Here is a 10000-nt window from a genome sequence, read left to right on the forward strand (position 1 = left end):
AAATGAAGAATGGATGCAGAGCAGTGGTTCTTGACCTTTTTTTTTTTTACCACGCCCCCTCTAAGAGTTGGTCCTTCCCTCCACGCCCCCCTTGCATCTATGAGTAAAATTCCCACCTAGATTTAAAGGAAAATGAAAAAAAAGAAAAAGAGAATGGGTTTCGAGGGATAGGGAGGGAGGGAAAAAATTACAAAACATGGTAAGCCCAACGAGTCAAACCACAAACTTCTGAATATCAGTTAAGAGCATAACGAATATAATTACAGAATTTTTAAATCTTCCCTAGGGCTCGCGCCCCCCAGGTTAAGAACCAGTGGTGTAGAGATTTTATTGACCGAGGCAGCACAGCTATCAAACTTAAACTTATCACATTAGTAAAGATCAGCTTTTCAACCGTATATCCCCAATACGTGAACGGATACAATGAAGTTATGTGTATGCACGTATTATAATAAGATGGCAGTTTCCTAAAAGCTACCTAGAATCAGTAATCTTATCATGCAGGACTATATAATAATTGATAATATTAAAGCTACAAGGAAAATTGAGCCATTTTACTTATCGGCTGCCCCTCTGTCGTGATACAGAAAAATATCCAGCGTTCCTACCTGCAAAGAGAGGGAAAATACAAACGATTAATTTTCCAAAAATCAGAAACATAATTAAAAAATGAAAAAAGTAATCAAGCAACAGAAGCAGTTTTACTGAATTAGAAATAAGAACAGAAAAAAGAAACAAGTGCACATTTTCATACTGAGTCTAGTTGCAAATCTGCCTTATTTTCCCTATATTATCCAAAACATCAACATGACTTAAGCAGAATAATTTTAGGATAAAATTGAGCAGGATAAAACAGGATAAAAAAGCAGGATAAATTCCCATTAAGCAGGATAAATTCCTGTTAAGAAGGATAAATTCCTGTTAAGAAGGATAAATTCCTATTGAGCAGGATAAAATCCTATTAAGCAGGATAAATTCCTATTTAGTAGGATAAATTCCCATTAAGCAGGACAAATTCCTATCCAGCAGGATAAATTCCTATTAAGCAGGATAAGTTCCTACTAAGCAGAATAAATTCCTTTTAATCAGGATGAAGTCCTATTTAGTAGGATAAATTCCCATTAAGTAGGATAAATTCCTATTAAGCAGGATAAATTCCTATTGCTAACGATAAATTCCTATTTGCAGGATAAATTTCCATTAAGCAGGATAAATTCCCATTGAGGAAGACAAATTCCTATTGAGCAGGATAAATTCCTATTAAGCAGGATAAGTTCCTATTAAGCAGGATAAAATCCTATTAAGCAGAATAAATTCCTATTAATCAGGATAAATTCCTATTTAGTAGGATAAATTCCCATTAAGCAGGATAAATTCTATTAGGCAAGATAAATTCATATTAAACAGGACAAATTACTAAGCAGGATAAAATTTAGCAGGATCCTATTGAGCAGGATAAATTCCTATTAAGCGGGATAAATTCCCATTAAGCAGGATAAATTCCCATTAAGCAGAATAAATACCTATTGAGCAGGATAAATTCCTATTGAACAGGATAAATTCCTATTGAGCAGGATAAATTCCTTAGGATAAATTCCCATGAAGCGAGATAAATTCCTATTTAGCAGGATAAATTCCCATGAAGCGAGATAAATTCCTATTAAGCAGGATACATTCCTATTAAGCAGGACAAATTCCTATTAAGCAGGATAAATTCCTATTGAGCAGGATAAATTCCTATTAAGCAGGATAAATTCCTATTGAGCAGGAGTCATTCCTTTTAAACTGCCAATGTCGACATTTTCCCCTTTTTTAATATTTCGCGTTGACGTCATTTTCCTTGGAAATTTTTATTTACCCATCGATTTGCTTTTGCCTTCCTGCGGGATTGCGTTAGCTCCTTGTTGGATGCCGTGTATTGGACTGACATTTTTGAAGGTTTTGTGATTGGTTCATCTCTCTCTCTCTCTCTCTCTCTCTCTCTCTCTCTCTCTCTCTCTCTCTCTCTCTCTCTCTCTGTGGAGTTTTATTGGTGGCTGAATTAGATAAAGGACACCGTGCAATAGACTTATTCTTTTTTGTGGGATTCGTTATTGGAATGGAATATCCAGTTTAGGCCAAAGGCCAAGCACTGGGACCTATGAGGTCATTCAGCACCTGGAAGGAAATCTACCGTTAAAGATTTGAAAGGGTAACTGGAAGAGAACCTCGCAGTTGCACTATGAAATAATTGTTAGGAGAGGGTGGATAGCAAGATGGAAGAAAGATAATATGAATGGAGGTACAGTAAAAGGAGTGAAAGGGGTGGCAGCTAGGGGACGCAGGGACGCTGCAAAGAACCTTTAGTAATGCCTACAGTGCACCCGGTGAGGTGCACTGACGGCACTAACCCCCGCCCCTACGGGGGTGGGGATTTGTTATTGCTCCCTCTCTTTCTCTCCTCCAATCTCTCGACGTGTAATGGTCATTGTATGGACAAAGCTTAGTCCCGAAAACAGAAATATTAAGATCGATAAACTTACAATTCACTGCCTAAAGCACGCACAGTTAAAAAAAAACTTCACATGGTGCATCTGTGCAAGCAAACACAGACAGCAACTCAGATCAGTACGTCCGTGTATGTATGTATGTATGTATGTATGTATGTATGTATGTATATGTATTTATATATATATATATATATATATATATATATATATATATATATATATATATATATATATATATATATATATATATATATATATATATATATATATATATATATATATTAGTCAGCAATTACAAATGTTCTTAAGGAATATCCCTGTCACGTCGATGTCGAAGCATCATACATTCTACGAAGTTATGTTTCTGGAACCACCTTCTCGAATAAAATACAAGTCCTGGTTAGCCTAGTCCATTCTTCCTCTCAAGCACCTGGAACACAAGACTGATGCAGATGGCTGCCGCTACCGCCACTACCAATGTGGAGAAAAATATTCCGAAGCTTTGAAATTTATCAACTGATAACATTCCAACATCCAAAAGTATGGACACCAACATGCACACAAAAGACCACTTTTAAAATCAAATTTAGTCCGGATTCTTAGAATTTTCAGAGTGACAGCTAGGATACTACAGCTAAATCTACTTGAGAGAGAGAGAGAGAGAGTCGAAATTCCCCAAAACTGATATTCATAATTATATTTAGTCCAGATTCTTAGAATTTACAGAGTGACAGCTAGGATACTACAGCTAAATCTACTTGAGAGAGAGAGAGAGAGAGAGAGAGAGAGAGAGAGAGAGAGAGAGAGAGAGAGAGAGAGAGAGAGAGAGAGAAATTCAAAACTGATATTCATAATTATATTTAAACTGATATTCTTAGAATTTACAGTGACATTTAGTCCGGATTCTTAGAATTTACAGAGTGAGAGTCGAAACAAAACTGATATTCATAATTATATTTAGTCCGGATTCTTAGAATTTACAGAGTGACAGAGAGAGAGAGAGAGAGAGAGAGAGAGAGAGAGAGAGAGAGAGAGAGAGAGAGAGAGAGAGAGAGAGAGAGAGAGAGTCGAAATTTCCCAAAATTTATAGATATTTATAATCATATTTAGTCAGGATTCTTAGAATTTACAGGGTGACAGCTATGATACTGCAACTAAATCTACTTGAGAGAGAGAGAGTCGAAATTCCCCCAAATTTATAGACTCGTACACAAAGCCGAACGGAACAAAACGAAACTTCATAAGAAAGGGAAGGAAAACAAACGACCGAAAAATGCAGACAGTTCGGGGTGCAGGAAAACATAAAAATGCAAAAGAGAGAAATATTTATCAACGCAAGATGGACAAAATAGATTCTCCCAAAGCGCGGTGCCGGGGAAATCTCTCGGGCGGAGAGCATAAATACGCGTTTGTTTTTGTATTTTTTGTGAAATTAGGAAGAAAATGGTTTTGGTATAATTATCAGTGAAATGTAGGAAGAAAATGGATTTCAAACTATAATTATCAGTGAAATGTAGGAAGAAAATGGATTTCAAACTATAATTATCAGTGAAATGTAGGAAGAAAGTAGATTTCAAACTATACTCATCAGTAGTAAGACAGTGGATTTCACACTATAATTATCAGTAGTAAGAAAGTGGATTTCAAACTATAATTATCAGTGAAATATAGGGAGAAAGTGGATTTCAAACTACAATTGCCAGTGGAATATGGGAACAAAGCCGATTTCAAACTATAATTATCAGTGAAATGAAGGAAATGGATTTCAAACTATAATTACCAGTGAAATAAAGGAAGAATGTGGATTTCAAGCTATAAATACCAGTGATATATAGGAAGAAAGTAATTTCAAACTATAATTATCAGTGAAATACAGGAAGAAGTGGATTTCAAACTATAATTACCAGCAGGAAGAATGTGATTTCAAATTATAACTATCAGTGAAATATAGGAAGAAAGTGGATTGAAACTATAATTATCAGCGAAATATAGGAAGAAAGTGGATTTCAAACCATAATTATCAAATGTAGGAAGAAAGTGTTTTTCAAACTACAATTATCAGTGAAATAAAGGGAGAAAGTGAATTTCAAATTATAATTATCAGTAGGAAGAAAAGGGGTTTCAAAATATAATTATCAGAGAAATGTAGGAAGAAAGTGGATTTCAAACTACAATTATCAGTGAAACATAGGAAGAAAGTGGATTTCAAACTATAACTCTCAGTAAAATATTGGAAGAAAGTGGGTTTCAAAATATAATTATCAGTGGCATATGGGAAGAAAGTGGATTTCAAACTATAATTATCAGTGTAATGTAGGAGGAAGTGGTTTTCAAACTATAAATATCAGTGAAATATAGGGAGAAAGTGAATTTCAAACTATAATTATCAGTGGAATATAGGAAGAAAGTGAATTTCAAACTATGATTATCAGTGAAATGCAGGAAGGAAGGGGATTTCAAACTATAATTATCAGTGAAATGCAAGAAGAAAGGGGATTTCAAGCTATAATTATCAGTGAAATGTAGGAAGAAAGTGGATTTCAAACTATAATTATCTGTGAAATGTAGGAAGATTGTGGATTTCAATCTATAATTATCAGTGAAATGTAGGAAGAAAGTGGATTTCAAACTATAATTATCAGTGAAATATAGGAAGAAAGTGGACTTCAGTCTATATTATCTAGAAGTGAAATACGGATGAATAAATTCCCATAAGGTAAAAATATCTTTTAATGACAAAGGTATAAAAAACCGACTATTTCTCTAGTCCTAAAATGTTCATATCGTGGAAACTGACAACAAAACAGAATTCCTCATGAAAAGCACCCCTTAGGAGAGTAGTGCCGTCAGTGGACCTCATGCGGTGCACTGTAGGCATTACTTGAGGTTCTTTGCAGCGTGCCTTCGATCCCTAGCTGCAACCCCTTTCGTTCCTTCTACAGTACCTCCTTTCATATTCTTTTTCTTCCATCTCCTAACAACTAATTCATAGCGCAACTGCGATGTTTTCCTCCTGTTACACCTTTCAAACTTTTACGGTCAATTTCCGTTTCAGCGCTGAATGACATCATAGGTCCCAGTGCTTGGCCTTTGGCCTAAATTCTATATTCAATTCAATTCAATTCACATGAAAAGTATCTTGAAGTTAAAGAAATGATATACGAACGTTCTGTTCTTTGCAGAAAAATGTTCTTTGACAATTTATTAGCAACTTCTGGTCCACACTTTCACAAAAGACCGTCCCAGAAAGACAAATGATAGTGGCACACGAGATCGCGTGATCATCAGTGTGGCTAAAGACATGGGGATAGCACCCAAATTCCAAAACACGTTTAGAAACGCGCAAGAGATAACAGAGGGTGGTACGACCTAGAACAGGACACAATAACCCGAAAAACCAGCAAAGTAAGAGAATAAGCAAAGCAAAGACAGTGGCGACGCTAAAAACTAATCATTAACTGGACAGAATGATTTGTTTACCAGTTATATCATCACAACAACCTTATGATTTTGAACATTAATTCTACTGTTACATTCAACACCTCTATAAATAATATCCAAGATTTCAGAGAATATTCAAGGTACTTACAGGAACAAATAAATTTTTCTGCCATATTCTTAAAAAGACAAAAACTGCTATAATTCCTTGTTCAAAATACTTACAGGAACAAAGAATTTTTCTGCCATATTCTTAAAAAGACAAAAACTTCTATAATGCCTTGAGGCTGGTCCAATTTTCCGACTGAATTCACATAAAAGATTTGAATTTCTCATGTAATCCTTGAGGATCGATTGGAATGGTATAACGAAGACATTTGAGGTTAACAAAATCCTTGGAGATCGAATGGAATGTGGCATCTGCAAAGACTTATTCTTTTCAATTACAAGACATAATTCATGTGTACAGATAAGCGAATTCAAATAGAAAAAGGCTAAAAAGGCTAAGAAATCCAGTTGTACTGGAACCAGTTATTCATACTCCTAATAATCTATAATAATAAAATCCGAGTGCATTTTACTTGTTTGTTGTCCCCGGGTGACAGTAGGGGAGACATGACACAGCCATCCACCCCCTGCAAACCGGTTTGTCCACCCTGGGTGACGGTAGGGTAGGTAGGAGAACGGGTGGGTGGGGAAGACATCCACCCTCCTCCTGCAAACCCGTTCGTCCGCCCCAGGTGGGAGCGGGGTAGGAAAGGGAACAGGAGGGTAGGGGAGACATCCACCCTCCTCCTGCAAACCTGCTTGTCCGCCCCAGGTGGGCGGGGTAGATAGGGGAACGGGAGGGTAGGGGAGACATCCACCCTCCTCCTGCAAACCCGTTTTTCGCCCCGGGTGGGGGCGGGGTAGGTAGGGGATCGGAAGGATAGAGGAGACAGCAGCTCCTGGTTCCAGCGAGTGTAGCACACACCAACAAACTCGTTACTAAATATGAGCCGTTTTTAGAAACATGTATGAAGATTTACCTCCTAAAAAAATTAATTTGAATTTGTTCATCTTTTATCACTGGGCTTTCATTACGGAACATGTATGTAACTTTTATAGACGGCAAATTGTATTTTACTATAGCTGCAACATTCATAATTCTATGGTCCCTGTCAAAATTTAGGGATTGGGGAGAGATGGCCCTATGAATTTGAATTGTCGATAAATGTAACGGCGTGTCAAAACAGATTTCATTTCACTTTTCTACCTCTGGAACTGAAATAAAAAAAAATATGTTATATAAAATACAGTTTCTCTTGTCTGCTCTCGCGTTTCTATCCTTTAAACCTGAAAGAAATAAAAATTCGTTGTGTGAAATCAGTGAAATAATAAAACTGTCTTTCTTTGAAAGAGGAATTGCCCCATCGTTCCTCGTTCCAAACCTTCAGCAAAACGGAAATGAACAAACAATTTAATTATATTAAAACCGACTTTATTATTATTATTATTATTATTATTATTATTATTATTATTATTATTTATTATTATTATTATTATTATTATTATCGAGATTCTTGACGCGCGCTGGGCCAGGCGCTGCTTTTCCCCTACCCTCCCGATGCCCTACCTACCCCGCCCGCACCCGGGGAGGACAAACAGGTTTGAAGGAGGAGGGTGGACGTCTCCCCTACCCTCCCGTTCTCCTGTCTACCCCGCCTTCCCCACCCGGGGCGGACAAACACGTGTGAAGGAGGGTGGATGTCTCCTCTACCCTTCCGTTCCCCTACCTACCACGCTCCCACCCAGAGCGGACAAACAGGTTTGGATGGGGTGGGTAGCCGTGTCATGTCTCCCCTACTGTCACCCGGGGGAGGACAAACAAAATCAACTCGGATTTTATTATCATAGGTTATTAAGTGCTAAACTCCCAAGGGCTCGAAGAGTTTGTTCTTGAATAAGGACTGATAATGGAACCAGAATAAACTTAAAGAAGTTAAACAGCTAAATGGTAAGAGACCAAAGTAAAGGGGTGAGGGGAATGAAGATTGGGGCCGAAAAATGCTGTACAGAACCCACTGAAAGGTTCCACCATACAAAGGGGCTTAATTGGAGATAACGATGATGTAGTTCACAAGAGGGTTTGACTATGAAACTCAGATATTTGCAGTAAAACAAACTGCTACCTAATCTTTAGAATGCTTGCATCATACTGCCTACGGGGAAATTCAAGCAAGAGAAACTACCAATCAACTCAAATTACGAACTGCCATTTCGTGACGGAGGCAATTCAATCACTATTCGTCACTCCGCAATCAAGGCCGATACTTCGCGACAGGCGATTCCAGGTCGTAAAGTGACGAAAGATACGTGTATGAAGGCAGAAATCTGCCCTTGTATGACCCGATCAAGACGAGATACGAGGCGGAGACATCTCCCGATTAGTGATTTTCTTGACGACGCCATAAACCATAACCAGATGAAAGAAGAAGTCTTTCAAAGGGAGCGGCTGTGAAACTAGCACGCTGTCACTTGCAAGACGCGACGAATATCCTAAAGATTCCGTTGGTGATGGAGTTTTTATTTGGATGAAATGACCGACCTGGTTTGTTTACTTGAACTGGCGTCGCAGTGATTATGGCCGTCCACGTCATCTTCGAGGCAATGCAAGGCAATTGCAGGACCATGAGATTGAATGGGATTCAATGATATGCCTTTCATTTATTTTAATTTCATTTATTTTAATTCATTTCGATTTAATTCTGTGATCAAAGTTTTACCATTGTATGAATACTGACCTGCGATAAGCAATAGCTGACCATTACTTGGAAAACTCCTTAAGAGATGACAATATTCGATAGTATTTAAAAACATCCTTACCAAAAACTACTATCGATTATGAAGGCGACTAAAGAAATATCAATTTAGTAGTTTTCTTAACATTTTTGGAAAAATGAAAATTACAAAAACAAGAGCAACAACAACTTCTATGAAGCCACAACAGTGAAGGACAGCCGAAAGAGAAAGAGAAAAAGAAATAAAAAAGAAATAAAAAAGAAAGTCCCTAGATGGTCGAGGACTAATCTGTTGAATGACAATCTGATATTTTTTAATGGCAGATAAAATACACAGAGAGAGAGAGAGAGAGAGAGAGAGAGAGAGAGAGAGAGAGAGAGAGAGAGAGAGAGAGAGAAATGAAAGAATAATATATGAAGGAAATATTAATATTCATACTTTTCCATTTTTATTCATTGAAATTTTTATTTTTATCAAGGTGTTAAACTCAAATGTACATATATGTCAGGCTGAATCAGCTAAGTAAAGAGACAAAGGAATACTACAGAACTACAAAACCAAAATATAAACCATTATCTTGACCGGGCAGCCTACCGGTCAACAGCGAGTCTTATTTCTCAGCAGTAATTTACCAGGGCACGATTATGAGCATTTTAAACTCGTCAACAGCGGCCATACGAAAAAGCCTCCTTAATCTTTTATAACATTCAAAAAGATATTTTTCTTCTATAAATATCTGCCAAATTCTTACATGAAGTATATTTATTCCTGTTAACTCTCATGTGACCTCGTAACACCCGTCGAGACACCACTTACTAGACTATTCTTGTGAAATCAGCAATATCAGTATTGTCTTTTCACCTAGTGCAGACGGGCTTTGGAATTCTCTTTCTGCTCCTATTGTTTTTGTGACTAATAACCCTCACATTCTTAAAAATGAAGGTTCTGTCATTTTCTTCTTCCTTAATTTACTGTACATTCTTCCCTTCGGCCCTGGGCCATTAAAAAAAAATATGACCGTCCCACTAGATTTTATACATTTTGGGGTTAGGCAGTAGACACGGACCTAGAGGATTTCTTTAAATGAAATCGCGAAAACATTATTTGCTCATATATGGTTCCTGTGAGATGTATAAAAATAGAAAGCTAAAAGAAGGGGATTTGCCCCCTCCCAAAAAAAAGGATGCGATGGCCCGCTGCCCCCTCTTAAAAGGGGGAAAACCTTATTTGATCACATATGGTTCCTGTGAGATGTGTAAAAGATCCGATGCCTCGCTGCCCCCTCTTAAAAA

At 37.3% G+C, this 10000-nt stretch overlaps 1 protein-coding gene across 1 annotated transcript in view; it reads right to left on the bottom strand.

Moving 5' to 3' along the window:
• Positions 1-36: 36 nt before the first annotated feature.
• The window catches only part of LOC136825112 (peripheral plasma membrane protein CASK-like), an 833202-nt gene continuing 823238 nt past the window's right edge, over positions 37-10000 (bottom strand). The window contains exon 10 of the mRNA XM_067081155.1: positions 37-608. Within this exon, the coding sequence (XP_066937256.1) occupies positions 555-608 (54 nt within the window). The 3' untranslated portion in view covers positions 37-554. The remainder of the gene's footprint in view (positions 609-10000) is intronic.

This window comes from Macrobrachium rosenbergii, chromosome 37 (genome assembly GCF_040412425.1).
Source record: "Macrobrachium rosenbergii isolate ZJJX-2024 chromosome 37, ASM4041242v1, whole genome shotgun sequence".
Classification (NCBI taxonomy): domain Eukaryota; kingdom Metazoa; phylum Arthropoda; class Malacostraca; order Decapoda; family Palaemonidae; genus Macrobrachium; species Macrobrachium rosenbergii.